Source organism: Scyliorhinus canicula, chromosome 20, assembly GCF_902713615.1.
Source record: "Scyliorhinus canicula chromosome 20, sScyCan1.1, whole genome shotgun sequence".
In the NCBI taxonomy this organism is placed as follows: Eukaryota; Metazoa; Chordata; class Chondrichthyes; order Carcharhiniformes; family Scyliorhinidae; genus Scyliorhinus; species Scyliorhinus canicula.
The window spans coordinates 64,582,731-64,603,882 of NC_052165.1; the positions used below are offsets into that span (position 1 = coordinate 64,582,731).

General features: G+C 46.3%; 1 protein-coding gene across 3 annotated transcripts in view; it reads left to right on the plus strand.

Moving 5' to 3' along the window:
* Nucleotides 1–20,627, plus strand: part of hyal6 (hyaluronoglucosaminidase 6) — a 41,932-nt gene extending 21,305 nt beyond the window's left edge. For all 3 annotated transcript variants that reach the window (XM_038781170.1, XM_038781172.1, XM_038781171.1), the window contains 3 exons: nucleotides 13,464–14,444; nucleotides 17,604–17,693; nucleotides 18,977–20,627. In XM_038781170.1, the coding sequence (XP_038637098.1) occupies nucleotides 13,479–14,444; nucleotides 17,604–17,693; nucleotides 18,977–19,426 (1,506 nt within the window). In that variant the 5' untranslated portion in view covers nucleotides 13,464–13,478 and the 3' untranslated portion in view covers nucleotides 19,427–20,627. The remainder of the gene's footprint in view (nucleotides 1–13,463; nucleotides 14,445–17,603; nucleotides 17,694–18,976) is intronic.
* The last annotated feature ends 525 nt before the right edge of the window (nucleotides 20,628–21,152 follow it).

Genomic DNA, 21,152 nt, shown 5'->3' on the forward strand with positions numbered 1-21,152 from the left:
ATATGAGAAACAATTGCTTAGATTACCGTTGACAATAGTAGAGGGCTCAGGACCAAGCTTAATTGGACGAAACTGGCTGAAAGCCCTAAAATTAGATTGGATGAAACTTTTCCAGAGTGGAAGCGGGCAGTTGAGTGGAGTACTCCAAAAGTACCCGGAGGTCTTCCAGGAAGGTTTGGGGGAAATCATAGGCGCCAAAGCAACTTTGCACGTGGACCTGGAAGCCCTTCCGATATTTTTTGAGGCCAGGCCAGTACTTTTTGCATTAAGGAAGAAAGTAGATGATGAAATAGAAAGGTTACGGCGCAACGGCATTATCAGACCAGTACAGTTCTCGGAATGGGCAGCGCCGGTGGTACCAATTTTGAAGCCAGACGGCTGAATACGTCTCTGTGGGGATTTCAAACAGAAGGTAAACAAATACGCACTGCTGGACAAATACCCAATCCCAAAAAGAGACGACCTATATGCCAAATTGACAGGTGGGCTTTTGTTCACGAAACTGGACATGAGCCACGCCTACCTGCAGTTAAAACTGGACAAGGACTCCCAGAAGTTCGCTACGATCAACACCCTGAAGGGCCTTTTTTGTTATACTAGGCTACCTTTTGGAGTGTCATCAGCCTGCGCTATATTCCAGCGTACGATGGAAAATATTCTGCAGGGACTACCGCAGGTTGTGATTTATTTGGACGATGTCTTAATCACGGGTAGGACAAACAGGGAACACTTAAGGAACCTGGAGGAAGTGCTCAGGCGTTTCGCAAAGGCAGGCGTACTGCTAAAAAGGGAAAAATTTGTTTTTCTGGCCCCACAAGTGACGACCTGGGATATAAAGTAGACGAGTCAGGCTTACACCCATTAGAAGACAGAGTAAGGGCAATAAAAGAAGACCCAGCTCCCACCACGGTCCAGGAATTACGATCATTTCTAGGGTTGCTAACCTATTATGGAAAATTTATTGAAAATAGGGCGTCCATCCTAGAACCCCTCCACCAGCTACTAAAAAAGGGGCAAGAATGGAAATGGTCCACCTGCCAAAACTGAGCATTTAGGGACATTAAGGAACAGTTGTCATCCGAAAATGTCCTGGAGTATTATGACCCAAGGAAGGAGTTGGTTGTCACTTGTGATGCATTCCCCTACGGGGTAGGAGCCGCCTTAGCCCATAGAGGAAGGAATGGGGAAGAACGGCCAATAGCCTATGCTTCGAGGACCTTGGCGATGGCTGAGAGGAAGTACGCCTAAATCGAGAAGGAAGGACTGGCGGTGATATTCGCAGTAAAAAAATTTCACCAGTATCTGTACGGGCGGAAATTCACCATAGTGATGGACCATAAGCCGTTATTAGGGTTATTAAAAGAAGACAAGTCAATAGCCCCGATTGCATCATCTAGTATCCAACGCTGGGTGTTGCTACTGGCGGCATATAGATACGTTCTGGAGCACAGACCGGGAACGCGTGTAGCAAATGCAGATGCTTTGAGCTGACTTCCCCTCCCGGACACTCCGCGGCAAATACCAAAAGTAGAGGAGACAGTAATGACTCTAAATTTTTTGGACACCCTACCAGTAGACGCACAACATATTCGGTTGTGGACGCAAAAAGACCCAGTTTTAGCCAAGATGAAGCATTTACTGCTAACAGGGGAACTGGAAAGACCAGTGGAGCCCCAGATGGACCCATACTGGAGCAGAAGGGATCAAATAATCGTAGAAGACGGTATCCTATTATGGGGAGCCCGGGTAATAGTCCCATCTCAGGGCCGTCAGGCAATCTTAACTGAGTTACATCACGGACAACCAGGGGTGTCTAAAATGAAGATGCTAGCTCGAAGCTACGTTTGGTGGCCAGGTTTGGACACGGACATAGCAGCCTTGGTACGTCGGTGCCAGGAGTGCCAACAGGGGCCAAGAGTACCACCAGCGGCGCCATTGCACCCGTGGGAATGGCCAGGCAGACCGTGGACCCGCCTGCATATTGACCACGCCGGCCCTTTCATGGGCTCAATGTTTTTGGTGATAGTGGACGCCCACTCCAAATGGTTGGACGTCCACCGGGTAAACACGGCAAGCACAGCATCGACAATTGAAAAGCTCAGGGCCTCGTTTGCAACACATTGACTTCCGGAGGTATTGGTGTCGGACAACGGAACGGCATTCACAAGTGGGGAATTTGGAAAATTCCTGAAGGAAAACGGAGTCCGTCACATCAAAACGGCCCCTTACCATCCAGCGACCAACGGCCTGGCAGAGAGAGCGGTCCAGACACTTAAAGCGGGACTCAAGAAGCAGCCGGCAGCGTCAATGAACACAAAGCTCTCCCGCTGGCTGTTTGATTACAGGACCACACCACATTCCACAACGGGCATACCGCCAGCTGAACTCTTAATGGGAAGGCGGCTGCGAACGAGGCTGAGTCTCCTTTTCCCAAATTTAACGGTGAAAGTGGAGAACAAACAGGAGGCCCAACGCAGGGGACATGATAATAGTCAGCAGCAAAGACATTTCCAGGTGGGGGCACCAGTTTGGGTCAAGAATTATGGGAATGGACCAACGTGGGTCAAAGGCACGGTAGAGTCCCAAACAGGGCCCATATCCTATGAGGTTTCGATAGGAGGTAAGGTGCTGAAGAAACACCGAGACCAAGTAAGGGCAGCGGAACCACACCTGGAGGCAGGCGAAGCAGGACCGCCTCAAGCTGGGATAGCCCAGACGGAAAGGATACCCACACCCCAGCCCCGAGCAATTTCTCCAGACCCCGTCATCCAGTCGTCAAGAGTCGGAGATGGACACGTTCGATGAGGCCGCCGCGACACCTCTCCCCAAGGAGGAGCAAGAACAACTTCCAAGGAGGTCGTCAAGGAAAAGACGGGCACCGATAAGGTACACCCCGCCCACTACGGAGAACGACCCGGCGGACGACACAGAGGTGACAGACCCAGACATCAGGAGCAGGAAGAAGCTCAGAGGAATGCCAGCTGGCAGGAATTCCTCGGACCTTGGGGGGGAGGGGTGTAATGAACTCCAATTAGCTTTATTGGTTGGCCAATTGAAGTATTTTTTTTTTTTTTTTTATAAATTTAGAGTACCCAATTCATTTTTCCAATTAAGGGGCAATTTAGCGCGGCCAATCCATCGAGCTTGCACATTTGTTTTAGGTTGTGGGGGTGAAACCCACGTAAACACGGGGCGAATGTGCAAACTCCACACGGACAGTGTCCCAGAGCCGGGATCGAACCTGGGACCTTGGCACCGTGAGGCAGCAGGGCTAACCCACTGCGCCACCGTGCTGCCTGGCCAATTGAAGTATGAGCTCCCTCAATGATAGCTCATTGAAGGGGCCCATATAAGCACCTGTGTAGGCTTTGTGATCCAGTCTTAAGTTGACTGGACTGCTAGCAGCACTGTTAATAGCTGCTCCTGTAATATCGTTATTGTAAATAAATATTGGTGTGGTGACGGAACTCCTGTCTCCTGTGGATCACTACATACCCCTTCCCCTATATCCGCCCTTCCACTATATCCCCCCCTTTCCCCATATCCCTGTTCCCCTATATCCTCCTTCCCCTTATGGCCCCTTCCCCCATATCCACCTTCCCCCATATCTCCCCTTCCCCCATATCTCCCCTTCCCCCATATCCACCCTTTCCCCATATACCGCCATCCCCCATATCAGGGGATATTGGTTTTGGGGGAAGGTGGAACAGACCCAGCCCATCAGGCATAGATGCCCCCAGGGCGTTTCAGGGCGGACATGAGCCAGGGACAGACCCGGAGCACCATGCGGCCCACATCTAGTGTGTGTGTGGCGACGCCAGTGGGCCACACCCATCGGGCACCCCGAGGGAGGAGGAGGAGCTGGGGCCCGTTCTGGGTCCCCCTGTAGGGGAGGTCCCGGAACACCGTGACACCTCGGACTCCCCCCCCCCCCCCACACACCCCCCCCCCCCCCCACCCCTCCCCCTTCTGTCCCAGGTGCATCTGGTGGGCAACGGGCAGGACAGGCTGGCAGCTCACCATCCCAGTCGCTCGAGCCGCATCCTGGCCCATCTAGACCGGGCCGCCCCAGGAAACGTCCGCTGAAGGGGTCCCTAGTCACAGGGCAGGAATCACGGGAGTCCACCTCCAGTTCTGCTGTACCATCAGGGGAATCACCTAGACGTAGTCATAGGGCCCGTAAGGCCAAAAAATTAGACACTGAGTAAGTTGGCACGGGTGCAGGGCACAGATTAGTTCTGGGGCTAGGGCACGTGTGTGAACTGTTTGTTATTAAAATCACTTTCACAGCTACAGAGCTGCCTTTGTGCTCTGTCCGATGCGGCGGGGGTGTGATGTGAGGTGAGCGCCAGTGGATGTGTGAGGGGTGATAGGAGGTCGGCCTCAAGTGAGTATGCCCTTCCCTCCCCCCGGGTAACCCTCGCCATCCCCCGGGCAGACGACAGGACCGTGCCTCGGCCGCATGCAGGGTTGGTCCGGATGGAGGGTGGTACTGTGGCCATGGGTCAGACATTGTCCAAGGATGTAGAGCCCAGAGCTCATCCCAGAGCGGGTTGTTATCATCCTCTATGGCCTCCAATAGACCCGATTCCACTGGCAACCGTGTGAGCCCGGCTAGTTGAGCCGCAGGTGGATGCGCCATGGAGGGCTGGTGTGCATGCGGGTGGGGTGAAGGTGGTTGGTGCTGTGTAGGTGGGGTGAGGGTGTAGGCTGGTGCCATAGTGTGCAGTCTGTGCCCATACTCGGCGATTCCCACGCCCGCCTAGCCGTCAATCGGGCAGCTATCACCCTGTCCCGTTTCCGCTGGCCCAGTCGGTAATGGTGGGCAGCCTCCCATCCATGTCCAGCCCGTCTGTCCTGACCATTGCCCCCATCCTCCTCATCTAGGGAGGTCTGCGCCTCATCTTCCTGCTCCACCCCCCTCCTCTGCCTGCAGCACATCGCTCCTCTGCTAGGCTATGTTGTGCAGGACGCAGCAGACCACAACGATGTGGCCTACCCTATCTGACGGGTACTGGAGGGCCCCTCCAGACACCTGAAGCGCATCTTCAGCAGCCCAAAGCGCCTCTCTATCACATCCCTGGTCGCTGCATGGGCATCGTTGTATCGGTTCTCCGTGTCAGCCTGTGGCCTCCGTATAGGCGTCATCAGCCACCACCGCAATGGGTAACCCCTGTCGCTCAGGGACCAGCCCCTCCCTCGAACATGGTGGGGATGAAAGATTGCGCCAATACGGATGAGTCATGTACACTACCCGGGTACCGGGCGCAGATGTGCAGAATCCTCATGCGGTGGTCACAGACCACCTGCACATTAATGGAATAGGTCCCCTTCCTATCCGTGAACACAGCTCTGTTATCCACTGGTGGCCGCAGGGCGACGTGCATCCCATCGATCGCCCCCTGGACTATGGGCATCTTGGCCACTGCAATGAAGACCGCTGCCCTGGCATCCTGGCTAGCCCGGTCCACAGGAAACTGGATGTAGCGATCCGCAATGGCATACAGGATGTCCGTCATCACTGCACAGATGCACTGGTGCACCAACGCCTGTGAGATGCCGGACAGGTCCCCACTCAGTGCCTGGAATGACCCCGTAGCATAAAAGTTCAGGGTCACCGTAACCTTGATGGCCACGGGGAGAGGGTGTCCTCCCCCAGTGCCAGGTGTGCCATCAGGTGGCAGATATGGGCGACGGTCCGTGAGGTCTTGGTACGACGAGCGGGGCCGGTACACACAGGGCCTCATTGGGCGTCTCCGTTGCCGTGGCACCACCACCACCTCCACCTCCTCATCCTGTCGTGCGGCCGGCCCTCCAGCCTGGGAGGCTTCCACCTGCCTCCCTGCGGCATGCTCCTCTGTGGCAGCCCCCGCCACCTCCCTGGCACGCTCCTGCTCCAGCTCCCCCAGGGCAACATGTAGAAGTGCGGCTCCCGCCACAGTGGCCAACATCGCTGGCTGATGACCAAACATGACGGCCTGCAGGGGGTGGGGTGGGGGGGATAGACTACATGTCATCATTGGCCATAGCCCCCCCTGCAGCCAGGTGCCATGGGCTGCATGGTCACAACTGTTGCCAGCTGGCACATGGCCAGGCGGACACCACCCCCCCCCCCCCCTCCCACCCCCCCGGCACGCATCATCCCCAAACCACCCCCCCTCTCCTCCCCGGCACTCACCCTCCCCAACCCCGCCTCCCTTCCTCCCCGGCACGCACCCTCTCCACCACTCGCCCTGCCCGGCCCTCCCTCTCCTCCCCAGCACGCACCCTCCCCAACCCCTCTTGGGGGGGGCCGGACAGGCGGAATTTACGCCCCCCCCCCCTCCCCCCCCGGCCCGCCGATTCTCCAACCTGCCGGGGGGTTGGACAATCCCACCCAGGGTATTTTGGACAATTTAGGGAGTATGCGCTTCACTGATTCTGTAAGAATCCTACTATTTACACGTTGAGATTGAAATGAATTATGCAGACAAGTTTTTCTTAGGTGAAACATAGAACAAGGTAAGTTCAATTAAACTATGTCCCATGCACGTACACATATATACACACTGACACAGTGATTAGCACTGCTGCCTCACAGTGCCATGGACCCGGGTTCAATTCCTGTGTAGAGTTCTTATTTTCTCCCTGTGTCTTCCAGTTTTTTCCAGGGCTAAGGTTTCCTCCCACAGTGCAAGATGTACAGGCTAGGTGGGTTACGGGCCTGGGGGGGTGGAGGGAGGAGTTCGTCTGGGTACGGTGCTGCTTCAGAGGGTCGGTGCAGATACGATGGGCCTCCTTCTGCACTGTAGGAATTCTATGACACATACACACGTATAGCTGGCAAAATGAAAGTATAGGCTGCTAGAATATTTTTTACAGTCCCTGGAAGATAAAACAAAGGTTCGCAGTTGCTCAGGGAGTCTTGATGCAGTGGTACAACATTGCTGTCATTTTGTTCAGCTGTTCTCCAGGGTATAGGTGTACAGAGCAGATTTTCATACTTTTTGGAAAGATCTCAGCTCGCAAACCGGGCACGGCACTTCTGAGGGAGAGACACAGAAAGAGCACAGAGCTTCAGTCTTCCTAGAATTGTCTTTTGTTTTCCTCCTGTTTAATCAGGGGCCCTGGTTAACTTTTCTGGTTGTATATTCCAGAGAAATTCTATTAGTTCATGTCTGTGGTGGTTGTTCAGGACAGGTAACTGCATTTTGATGTTCCACTTGAAAAGTCTCAGGGTGTGAATCGACAGGGGGTGGAGTCTTTCACGCTCCCTGGGGGGCTGAGCATCTGGATTGGTCCCACTTGGTGGAATGTGAGGTTGTGTGTATTCCAGCAGTTTGGACAGGGTTTTTTTCTGTTGAAAAATCCCATGGTCCCAGTTTTTAAAATCGCCAGCCAGAAAAAGAAAAATGAGAATTTCTATCTTCAAGAAACACATGCTTGTGACACGGGTATGAAATATGTAGCCAGGTGTTGAAAACCTACATTTGTATCATAAATCTGTCACGTCCAGCAGGCGCAGAAAATATTTTGCTTCAAATGATAAATTACTGGGCATCTCATCTATGACAATTTGTGAAAAACATGATCCCATAATTAGGTCCCAGTTCTGGATTAGCAGGTGTGTTAATGAATAACAAAATCAGTAGTTGCTTGGAGCTGTTTTGAGCATGCCTGGATTTGAAAAATCTCATGAAGAAGCGTTGCCCCAGGATGGAAAAATGTTAGTTAAAAATATTTTTGTTTAGGAAAGGAGAAATTAAGGGATAATTTAACATGGCCAATCCACTTATCCTGCACATCTTTGGGTTGTGGGGATCAGACTCACGCAGACACGGGGCGAATGTGCAAACTCCACATGGACAGTGACCCGGGGCTGGGATCGAACTCGGGTCCCTCAGCGCTGTGAGGCAGCAGTGATAACCACTGCACCACCATATTGTCTGCGATGTCCATCCCTGTTTCTTTGTTCTATGGTGGGTGAACCTTCAGCTGCTTAGATCCCAAGTTCTGCAGTTCCTACCTTAAACTTACTTTGCATCGTCAGATTTCTTTCCTCGAACGGTATCTGTCGATCAGCCTCCACATGTTGCTGGGGGTGTGTCAAAATTTATTTTGGAATGTTCATACGAAGCGCTTAAGGTCTGAAAACCTAGCTCTAGTACACGCCAGTTTTCAAAATATTCTTCATGAGGGGCAGCACGGTGGTGCAGTACATTAGCACTGCAGCCTCATAGTGCTGAGGTCCCATGATCCAGGCTCTGAGTCACTGTCCGTGTGGAGTTTGCACATTCTCCCCATGTTTCCGTGGGTTTTGCCCCCACAACGCAAAAATGTGCAAGCTAGGTGGATTGGCCACACTAAATTGCCCCTAAATTGGAAAAATGAATTGGGTACTCTAAATTTAAAAATATATATATTCTTCCTGGCCATGACAAGTATGTTTTTTAAAAAAGCACTTTGCCTACGAATTTCATTGTAGCAATTATGTTTCCAGAAAAATCCATGGTAGTGAGCAATGATACTGACTCTGATATGTGTCAGACTCCGCCACATTAGTGACATACACTCATGCATCCTAAGATATTCTCTATGACTGTGATAAAGTAAACTTTTTTCTCTCTTCTTCTTTTTTTTTATAAATTTAGATTACCCAATTATTTTTTCCAATTAAGGGGGGCAGTTTAGTGTGGCCAATCCACCTACCCTGCACATTTTTGGGTTGTGGGGGCGAAACCCACGCAGACACGGGGAGAATGTGCAAACTCCACACGAACAGTGACCCAGAGCCGGGATCGAACCTGGGACCTCAGCGCCGTGAGCCAGCTGTGCTAACCACTAGGCCACCATGCCTCGCTGTTCTTCTTGACCTGTTCCCCGCTTTGTTACGAACCTGGGTGAGGAGGGATGACCGGCTCTGTGTCTTCAGTCAACCGACTCCCTGTCGGAAGCAACAAAAGTTGAATGTAACAAAATTCCTTTTCTAGACCCAATGGCGACGCCCCCCCCTCCCACGATCTTCCTCCCCCGCCATGGGTTCCGTAGCAGCAGGGGATCCATGCAACAGGAAACCCCGTTGATAGCAACGGTACCATAAGATGCCACCACTGGCCAATGGCAGGCCACCTCTGCTGTGGTGAAACTTGCCACGGTGGTGTGGAAAATCCCACCCAATAGTTATATTTAAAAAGTTGCCCAATTTAACCAGTCTTTCTTGAGTTAAGATAAAGTCAGTTTCTTAACTACTAAAAAGCTAAGTGGAAATGTTAAAACACATGCATCTACATTCGTACAGATTAGAAATAAGAATTAATTTTTTATATATAAATTTAGCCCAATTCATTTGTTTCGAAGGGGCAATTTAGCGTGGCCAATCCACCTATTCTGCGCATCTTTGGGTTGTGAGGGCGAAAACCACGCAAACACGGGCAGAATGTGCAAACTCCACACGGACAGTGACCCATGGCCTGGTCCTGTGCTATACTGTTTTTGTTCTTCGGGGTAGCTTGCTGCAGCATTACTTTCATCTGTATCAATATCACTGATAGGTACATGAGGGATGGACTGCCCTACAGGTTCTGTGCGCGATTCTCCTCTTCTCAGATGTTCCAGGTGCTTCTTCACCCTTTTACCTTGACATCTATCTCATGCAACACGGGACCTGTTCCCAGGATCCAATTCGAACCAGCATCAAAATTCTTTGCACATACCAAGCCGTCCACCTCAAATGTTCTCTCAGCTTTTATAGAATCATGATGTCTCTTTTGAACATTCTGCTTTGCCTTCAACCGCTCTGCTGAGTAGAAGCCTTGCCGATCAAAGGATCTGAGAGAGTTTAATGCCCTGATATGTCATTTTGGCTTTCGATGAATTTGCAGCTGCAGCTTTAGAACATAGAACACACAGTGCAGAAGGAGGCCATTCGGCCCATCAAGTCTGCACTGCCCCACCTAAGCCCTCACTTCCACCCTATCCCCGTAACCCCTCCTAACCGTTTTAGACACTAAGGGCAATTTAGCATGGCCAATCCACCTTACCTGCACGTCTTTGTACTGTGGGAGGAAACCGGAGCACCCGGTCCAGACTCCGCACAGACAGTGACCCAGCGGGGAATCAAACCTGGGACCCTGGAGCTGTGAAGCCACAGTGCTAGCCACTTATGCTATCTTGCTGCCCATGTGGGCATCTGTCTGAGGAAGTTGTTTTAAGGGACAGTTGAGTGAAAAAGCAGTAATTTATTTTTATTGTTTCTGCCTGGACTGCTCTTAACCCTCCAGACAGGGTTGACTGATGAGGGGTTTCCATTATGTGGGGAGTTCTGTGATTTGGGCGATTTTCTGATATGAGGGGTTTCTGGTGGGGGAGGGCAGGATTTGATGGTGATGTTGGGGGGTGGGCAAGATTTTCATTGTGTGGAGGAGGGAAGCTCTCCAATGAACTTTGGGGGCACCTACATTTAATACTTACACCCTTGATCCACCGCGAGGTCCACTCCGGTGTCCAGCCCTTTAATTGGATGTAAATGGGTCAATTTGATCCATTTGCATTCTCCACCTCAATGCTGCTGCCAGCGGGGGTACTGGAGCATCACAAACGGATCGGTACAGGGTGCTGTTTTTTCCCCGATACTCAATTCTCTGACACATCGGGAACTCCAGCCCATTAATTCCGACACATTCTTTGGGGCTGGTGCTTCTTTAATGGCCCTAACTTCATCTTCCGTCACATGCAACCCTGGCGCATTTACTCTAAACCCTAAATAAGTCACTTAATTTGCCTCAAAGGTGCATTTCTCTCTCTTTAATCTTATTCCAACTTCTTGAAACCTTTTTTAAACCTCCTCTAGGTTGGTTAGTTGTTCCTCTTCTGTGGCTCCCGTGATTAGCATATTTTCCAAGTAAATACTACCTTAGGTAAATCTTGAAATAGGCTCTCCATTGTGAGTTGAAAGATTACACAAACCACTGATACTCCAAATGGCAGTCTGGTGTACTGGTATAGGTTCTTATGTGTGTTTTATAATGACAAACTGTCTGGCTGCTTCATCCAACACCAGCTGCTGGAATGAATGTCTAATGCGTAACGCAGAGTAATTTAGACCTCCAACTAGCTTGGCGTACACGTCCTCTATTTTAGATATAGGATACCTGTTTAATTTTGCCACTTGATTGATGGTTAATTTATAATCGCCGCATATTAGCACAGTCTTATCCGGCTTAAGTATTGGCACAACGGCAGGCGCCCGCTTCACGAACTGCACGGGCCTGATAATGCCCAAATCTTCTAATCTTGTAGGTTCAGTTTCCACCTTCTCAGGCAGGGAATTTGCAAGTTATACAATAGGTAGTTACCTTCTTAGTCCAATTAAAGTTCAGTGCTAAAAGAAAGAAAATAGTGAGTTCACTGTTTATGAATCCTTTGCTGTGGCTGAGGCAGATTTTTATCCACAGTCGGCTTGCAATTTCAGGAATTAAAATGTTTGGCGATAGTCTCATTTTTAAAAATTGAATCCACCTTTGATGAATTTCGCATCTGATGTTCCTTTTGCTGAAAAATGCTCTATCTCTGTGCTGGATTTTAAAGATAGGGCCTTGAACTTTAGGGAAAAGGGGAGAGAGAGAGAATGACTGCCCCACTGGCTAACTCCTTCCCAAGCCTGCTGCAATAAAGGACATTCAGAAAATGGTTAAACCAAGCACAGGACTTCTCTCCCCAAAATAATTTCAGTCCATATTTACTTTTGTTATGTCTGACTAGATTGTGGCTTTTGTCCCATGGCCCAATAACCTCCTGAATGATTAATTTTCCATCTTGATGAAATAGGCCTTTCTATATAGCTATTGTGCTGGGAAACCTGCCTCTGCTTGGGAGGTAGCCCTATAGAAAATCAAATGTGAGGTTCAGAACAGTCTCAGTAAATCCTTTTGAAGTAGTTCTTGACATCAGCAGGTGACTTCTGGCAGCCATCTTAAGTCAGTGCCGTTACCTGCCTTTTTAAAAGGACCTTTTAAACAATTCAGAATATGTTTGATCAGTTGATGAAATTACAGATAATATCATTCATGTACAAGTCACATCATTTTGGGATGCTAGGTACACCGAAAGTATTAAGTTATCATTATTTCTGTAATTGTCTCACTGTCTTAGCAGCCTATCTTCCACATTTTAATTATAATCTTACTCCTAATATGTTTATGGAAAGCCGTTTTATTGCTTACATTTTTTTTTGCCAGTTTCTCCCATGTTCCCTTTTAGCCTGTCTATTCTAGCATTGCATAGTTTTCCTGCATTTTTATATTTATTCTGGCTTGTTTTAATCTGGCCTATTTATTTTTACATTGCCTGAGGTGGTCAGCGAGGAATTTTCCAGAAATTATTTTCCTTATTGACCTTGGGATCTTCTCTGATTTTGATTTTGCCTTTCCCTGGAGATTTACATGGTTGCGTAAGGAGGGGGGTGGAGGGGCGGGGGGGGGGGGGGGGGGGGGGGGGGGGGGGGGGGGAGTGGGATGACATGTTGACAGGAATTGTCTGGTCACGATGTTCCACAACTAAGGAGTGTGGAGTCTTTTTCTTTTTTTTTTAAATGTTTTAAATAAATTTAGAGTACACAATTCATTTTTTTTTCCAATTAAGGGGCAATTTAGAGTGGCCAATCCACCGTGCACATCTTTGGGTTGTGGGGACGAAACCCACGCAAACACTGGGAGAATGTGCAAACTCCACACGGACAGTCACCCAGAGCCGGGATCGAACCTGGCACCTTGGCGCTGTGAGGCAGCTGTGCTAACCACTGCGCCACGGTGCTGCCCAAGTGTGGAGTAGTTCTGATGAACCAGCTGGTCTTTTCCTGCCCATCGTTTTCATCTGATTCTTTGTTCTGCAAGCGTCGAATAATGCTTCATGTGACCTCATCTCCTTTTTCATGAATTGATAAAATAAATGGTTCAGTAATTACAGAGCAAAATACCTTTTAAAATACTGAACGTGTGTTGTAACGACTGTGATTATTTAAAAAAATGCTTCAGAGTACCCAATTCTTTTTTTCTCCAATTAAGGGGAAATTTAGCATCGACTTCTTCGTGGAAAATTAATGGTCAGCAGAAGGGGGGGGGGGGGGGGGGGGGGGGGGGAGGTTAGTTTAGCTCAGAGTAAGGGGTTAATAAACGTGGAAAAAATGCTGGAAAATCTCAGCAAGTCTGGCAGCATCTGTAGGGAGAGAAAAGAGCTAACGCTTTGAGTCTGCTGACTGAATCTGCCAGACTTGCTGGGATTTTCCAGCATTTTCTCTTTCGTTAATAAAGGTGGGACCTGTGAGGGAGGGAGACGGATTTTGCACTATGTTTATAGTTTCATGTACATTGTTTATTGTGTTTTTGTTATAATACCAAAAAATGCCTCAATAAAATGTTTATTAAAAAAAAACTTACGTCACGGCTTGGCAGTATAAACAAATTGCAAATCAAACTTTCTCGTTTCAGAGAGAGGTTAATTAAATGCCACCCGATTGGAAACTGAGTGCCATGAATGTTGCGGTCATCCCCAGGATGTTGTTTGCAAGAAAATTGGTGCTTATATTCATATTACAAATGACAAGTGGCCAATACTTCAAGCAAGCAAAATCGCCAGTGCTTCCACACAACCCGTTTATTGCTGTGTGGAATGCCCCGACAGAACAGTGCAGGCTGAAGTACAAGGTGGACCTGGACCTCAGTGTTTTTGACATATTCGCAAACTCCAACGAGACGCTCAGTGGGTCAGCCATTACCATATTTTATCACAATCATCTGGGCAATTACCCTTACTTCAACAAAAAAATGATTGCCATAAATGGAGGAATTCCCCAGAACAATAGCCTTAAGGAACATCTGGACAAAGCCAGGGCCGATATCGAGAAATCCATTCCAGTCGAGGACTTCAGTGGTCTTGGCGTAATTGACTGGGAAGATTGGAGACCTCTGTGGGTCCGAAACTGGGGGGGCAAACATATCTATCGGAAGAAATCCATTCAAGTTGTGAGAAAGCTTCACCCTGGCTGGACAGCCAATCAAATTAAATTAGAAGCTAGGAGAGAATACGAAGATGCTGGGTGGAAATTTATGAATAAAACACTTGGGTTAGCAGAGGAGATTAGACCTAATGGCCTCTGGGGGTTCTATCTCTTTCCAGACTGCTACAATCATAATTATAAACGAAAAACAAAGAAATATAATGGCAAGTGTCCAGCAATTGAGTATAAACGTAACGACAAGTTACTCTGGCTATGGAAAGAAAGTGGCGCTCTCTATCCTTCCATCTACCTGGAACTTGAATTGAAATCCAGCCCAAATGCACTGAAATTTGTCCATTACCGATTGAAAGAAGCTATCAGATTAGCTTCCATTGCCAGGAAGGATTATGCTCTCCCCGTCTTTGCATATGGACGGCCATTTTATTCATATACGTTTAAGCGTCTCTCTGAGGTAAGTAGAAACATGTTGTATTTGAAGATGAATGATTACGTTTGCTTTTGTTGAGTTTGCCGATTTTGGTTGGGCCTCTGCAGCAGGTTTAATGCTCCTGACTGCAATCCGATCACTCCCGCTGGAAACGTGCCAGCGAATGTGGGTATGTTAATGGGATTGGCTCAGCTGTGGTTTTCCAAAAATCAATTTGCATGCTGACAGTCATTGTCTAAGCTTCCAAAAAGAGGGTGGCCAGGTGGGTGAGGTAATGGAAGGCTGTTGCCCCAGTGAATCTGTAACCTGGGGATAGATACGCAACAATAATGTCAGAAAATCATAATTCAGCCTTTTTCATTAACAATGCAATTATCATCATGTATTGGGGGATTGTGACCAGCTAGGAGTTCTGCCAACGTTCACTTTTGGAAATAGAAAAAGATGATGATCCAATTACACCCAATAGTATATATTTGCTTTCAGTATTAACTGCTCCAGCCTACTGACTTACGCTTAGGTCCTCCCTTCCTTCACTTGTCCAAGGTTTGCCATTTTTCACTTTGGAAAGGCTGGTAAGCCTGAAATAATCAGCTGGAGTAAGTCAGAAAACATCCCCCACTGCAAAGCTGATAAGCTGCCCCAATCAATCATACCTTACTTATTCATAAGCTGACTGATACGGTGGGTATTGAACATGCCTTTTTCTTCAGTTCCCCATATCTCATAGTTGTAAAACACAGAGAAAGACTTCTTAAATGACATCTAAGATTCACTGCTACTTCTCCTTTTGGCTTTCCCTTTTTACCTGGGGTCACCACAATGTTGATTAATCATCCTTCTCCATTTCCTCCTGTCAGTCACCCATTCTTCCAATCCCTTGAGTTTAAGTCCCTCATCAATACAGCTATCCGCCTGATTTTTAGCCTTCCTCTTCTTCCCAGCGCCCAAACCTCCAACACCTTGTTTCAGCACAATTCCTCTCTCTTTCTGCAAAAAATGATCACATGATCGCATTTGAATCTCTTCTCGGCTACTATTTCTGATGCTCCCATAGTCTTCATTGACCTCCTAATGTGCTGGTTCCTGATTTTTGTCCATTCTCATCACTCCACTCCAGCCATTGTGCCTCTCTTGTTGATGTTGCCCATGTTCTGCACTATATAGCAAGGCCAGGCTCAAACTGCCTTGTAGGAACTTCCTTTCAGTTTTAGCGACACATTCCTACCACATAACACTTCACTGCACTTCTTCTAATTACTCCAGTCAGAGCTAAATCATTGCTTAATTTCCATACATGTGCAATTTCTGCCACCACTGACCCCAGGCACTTGAAAATATTCACTCTCTTCAAGCCTCACCCATAATCTTTTTTTTACAAATTGAGAGTACCCAATTTTTTTTTTACAATTAAGGGGCAATTTAGTGCGGCCGATCCACCTAACCTGCACATCTTTGGGTTGTGGGGGTGAAACCCACGCAGACATGGGGAGAATGTGCAAACTCCATATGGACAGTGACCCAGGGCCGGGATTTGAACCCGGGTCCTCAACGCCGCAGTCCCAGGCAAAAGGACTGTGAAGATGGATTATTTGTTACAAGGAAGTGACAGCTAGAGATCCAAATAAGCAATGCACCCACTGGCCAGGATGTCACATTTGAATCTGCTGCAGAGAGCTGTTCAGGAGAATCTATGGCTAGTGCTAGGTTTAGCTCTGTACAGAGCTCCAGGGCTCTAGTGAACAGCCTACAAAGAAGAAACTTAACTCGGGAACAAAGTAGTATAAAAATAATCTATTTAGGTATGGTTATGTCAATTATGCCATTGCAAATAAGGATGCAAAGCCCATGTGTGTTATATGCAGGAAAGTACTGGCAAATGAGAGGAAATGTGTCAGATTTTGAAAGAGAAGGGATGGGCGAAAATTCCTTTTGCGGCTGAGACCCCAGAGGCAGTTATTAACTTACAGATCACTCCAAATGAAAAGACTAAGCTGCAGTGCATGACCTATGACAGCACATTTAAAACATGCCAAAACTCCATGAGGCTGTCAACCTTCTGGAGTAGTGTTTCCCAGGAGTACCTAGTGCTGAGTAAAACAAGCATTTTGTTACTATTGCCCTTCACGATGACCTTCATATGCGAGGTTGGATTTTCCATCCTCACAAAGATGAAGATGTCACAAAGGAACTGGCTGATGTCTGCACCTGATATGCATATTGTCCTCTTCTCCTGTGAACCTGATTGGAGTGGGATCATAAGGGCCAAACAGGCTCCCCTTTTGCATTAAAGGTAAGACGTGGCATGAGTCACGAAGGTCAACTGCTTGGCAAAAGAGGATCCTAGGGAAAAAGTTTGAAAAATGCTGGTCTAATGTGTATTTCTTCCCTCTGTGAAATAAATTTGATATCCTTTCAATTAACCATTGTGATGCCATTCTCCACACATTAAGCCAACCATTTATTCTAAAATGATGCAGTAATTTCAATCAAAAGACTTCAGACGTTTGCTAACATTGCTTTGAGACTTGTGTAGCATTAAGCAATGATCACTGTTGCATATCACATCTAAAACACTAAAATGGAAAATTATCATAAATATCAATTAAAACAAATGTATCTGAAAACCAAAACATGAGATTCCCAAATTCTTGTTCCTGACATAAAGGTTGCTGAATGAGCAAATTGGGAAGTATTGGACACAGCTCCTACTATTGCATCTATTAGGGAAGTACAATCATGAACTGTGTATGTATGATTTGCTGAGATGCATTCCTACCAGGCAAATCCTCATGTTAGAAGCTCAGAAGGAGCACGGTGACCTGGATTCAATTTCGGCCTTGGGTGACTGTGTGGAGTTTGCATTTTCTCCCTGTGGCTTGAGAAATGATCACTTGACTAAGGAAAGTGGAACTTGCTATTTAACTACTACTAAATAACTCTGGCACATACAAATCCTCTTGTATGTATCTACCAGTTAATATCTAGCGGGGAATATTGTTTTTTTATGACCAGTTTATTCTTGTCGTCATTATTCGCAATTTTTTCCCCTCTGGTGAATGGGCGATATTCTGGAGGGTGCTTTGCGCATAGGCACAACTAAATACAGAATAAAGTTGCCACAAAGTATTAATTGTCTTCATCGCTTGTGTAAATGTGCTATGATGTCTTCTCACTCGACAGATTGACTTGGTTCATACAATTGGAGAGAGTGCTGCCATGGGAACGTCAGGGATCATTCTTTGGGGAAGCATCAATTATGCAAGATCAAAGGTATTGCTATTTTACTCATTCCCCCCAACAAACACTCTGCCTCCCGCAACTACTGCAGCCGATTTCACTTTCCTTCCTTTAGTTGAGAGTTACAGGATATATTGTGAACTCAACATTTATAACTCCAAGTAATTTTCATTACAATCAAATTTTACAGTTTTCCGTTACCTCAATTCCTTGTGTATTGAACACCTAATAAGAGTCTCTACCTGTAATGTATCGGAATTTTAAAAGCAGTAAATGTTCAGCAAAGTTGGCCATTTCTTTATTACAAACAATAACTTCTTGTTCCCCTTTTGTCACCATCATAAAGTTTAAATATTCTTCATAAAAGAGCATTATGCGGCATGGTGGCGCAATGGTTAGCACTGCTGCCTCACAGCGCCAAGGACCCGGGTTCGATCCCGGCCCTGGGTCACTGTCTGTGTGGAGCTCGCACATTCTCCCCGTGTCTGCGTGGGTTTCACTCAAAGATGTGCAGGGTTGGTGGATTGGACTTGCTTAATTGGAAAAATAAATGAATTGGGTACTTTAAATTTTAAAAATAGCTAAATAAAAGAGTATGTATCCTATTCTGATATCATCCACTGGAAACCAATAGAGGAATCTGAAATATTTAGTGATGGATCATCAGAAGGTTTCATTGATTTCTCCAAGGAATATAATCATTGTAATCGCACAAAGGATTTGTATGGCATTTTTCCCCATTCAAAGTAACCTTCCTAACTTTAAATTTGATGAGTTGTTATAAGCTACTTAATATTCCGCACTATTAGACTTGTAAAAACAAGATGGCACGATTTCATGCGCCTTACTTATCCCTCGGGTGAGATTTACTTTTTCATATGATCCAATTGTTTATGTTTTCTAATGTCAGTGGATTTGAATACATGTCAAAGAACAACGGTTGTTCTGCAGGGGAAACACTTCAGCCTGGCTATGGTTTGTAAAATTCCACAAAGTCAGCCGTTATCTTGAGTAACGGCAGGAACCGAGACTTTGTAATTACTGCTGCACATATAATAATCCTTTCAATTTCTGAATCACCACATTTACCTAAAAGAAATACCGCAGCAGGCAAAACAATTACTGAAGAAATTTAGTAAATTTAGTAAGTGTTCTTTTTACATCATCTATTCAGTCCAAGAGCTGGAAAGTAGGTGTTTCAATGAGTTAGTATTTTTAAGGATCACAATGAAGACAGTGCCTCTCTGATGAGTGTCAGTCATTTAATTTCATACATGTATCATTTGGATTAAAATAACCTTAACCTTCCCTTACAGAAACATTGTTTAAAAGTGAAGCAGTTTGTAGATGGTGCCCTGGGTCGCTATGTTGTCAACGTGACATCTGCCGCCAAATTGTGCAGCAAGCATCTTTGCAAGAGGCATGGGAGGTGTGTGAGAAAGAACATTGACTCCAAAACCTACCTCCACCTGGACTCAAACCATTTCCAAATCCAAACTAATCCTGAAGGAGTCCATCCCAGATTTTCTGTGAAAGGGATGATGAACGCAAGGGACATTAAAGTCATGCAGCAAAAGTTCACATGCCAGTGTTACGAAGGCTGGATTGGAATCTCCTGCGAAGTACCAGTTCTTGAGATTCCTTCAGTGGATAAAAGTGTCCAGATCACAATGGCTGGAACAAGTTCAGCACCACAGCTACCATTTTCATTGGTCAATATTGTTGTCTTTCAGCTGGTCATTAAAACCCTTAATTTACAGCGCTAGAAGAGGCCTTGTTACTTTGGCAAATGGTTGATGGCACAAAGAGATTACATTAGCTGATGTGTGCATAATGATCCCAACTGGGGGACTTGGCTGGACAGTGGGATTTTTTTCAAAATAAATTTAAAGACACCTCTGTATCTATCACATCTGCTGCAGCATATTCTTTCAATATAACAGTTCCAAATCAGATAATTCATGATTATTTCAGGACACTCTGCCCAATAGGAAAGAAAATTTAGGAGAATTAATTTTTAACACTTTGTTTTTGTAAATATGTTTTCTTCCTTCATTAGTTCTCCACACACCATGTTCTGATAGAAGTGAACGAGTGCTGTCTCCTGGTTACCAGGCCTAATAATTCTAGTCAGCTTGATGTTAATGTGACTGGCACAACCATAGAGGCTCAGTGAGTTCACACAGCGAGCAACTGGGCCATACTAGGATCTAAGGCTCAGTCCCCAATCTCTGGCCAGTTAACTAATCTCTATCAAGATAATGGCTGAAGTACTATAATTGGCCTCAGTGTAATTTAATTGGTGTATGTGGGGAATGGGGAGTTGGGGGGAAACTGTGCTGGATGTTGGGTTCTGACAATACTTGGCTTCATACCATAAGAAATAGGAGCAGAATTTAATCATGGCTGATATTTTTCGCATCCCCATTCTCCTGCCTTCTCCCCATAACCCCGGATCCCCTGATTGGCCAAAAACCTATCTATTTCTGTTTTAAAGACACTCAGTGATTTGGCCTCCACAGCCTTCTGTGGCAAGGATACTGATAAAGTAACTTGCCGACACTCACTGTAATGACTTGCGATTGAGGAGACACATTTGGGTGAGGAGCTGGAGTGCAATTAACACCGATGGAATCAACGTGTTCAGGAACCGGGGAAGAAAATTTCAAAACATTGAAAATGTTTCCAAAAACATGATGGGCACAACATTCCATCAATTGGCAGCAACGTTGGAGATGCCAGAATGTAGAATAAAGTATTCCGTTAGATTGCAAATATACCTAGCCACATTGTATTTGGGAGAATAATTGGGATGATTTATTAACATTTTTTTTTATTATAGTCAATGTGACTTAAAGCACAAGTGTTCCTTTATTGCTGTTGGAGCAAAAATTGCTAATATTGCAATTCTAACCATATATATCGTCAGCTTGAAAAATATAAAGTCAATAAATTCATGTAAAGTAACATTCTTGTTGTCGTCATTTTAGTATGATTTATATGACTTCACACATTCATTCTGACACACTTGTGGCTTAAAGATGATACACTTCTTTCATGTTTTTAAAAACAAAATTAGCATGTTCATGGCATATAACGGCAAGTTCAAGTTTTACAATTTTGTGCAAGGCAAGTTGTTGAAAGTGCAAGCTTTATTTCCGGTTCATCTTTGTCCCTTTCCATAACTACCTAAAACTCTACTGAGTTATGGTTACTGTCATCAAAATGCTCGGTGTTCGCGGAGTTAAATGAGTCGAGTTCCTCAGACCATATGAAACTTTAACAAAACGTCTTTTAATGCCACCTGAATGCGGGAGAACTAAACTCTGCTGCTGTAACTAAGCTTGGTCCAAATCACTCTGCCCCTATAAAGCTGTCTCATACATCTTATACTTTTTGAATCGTACAGACTAATTCAAAGGAATACAAAGTGATTCGAAGTATTACAACACAACCGATTATTGATACCAGCAGTTTAATTAGGTTACAGTC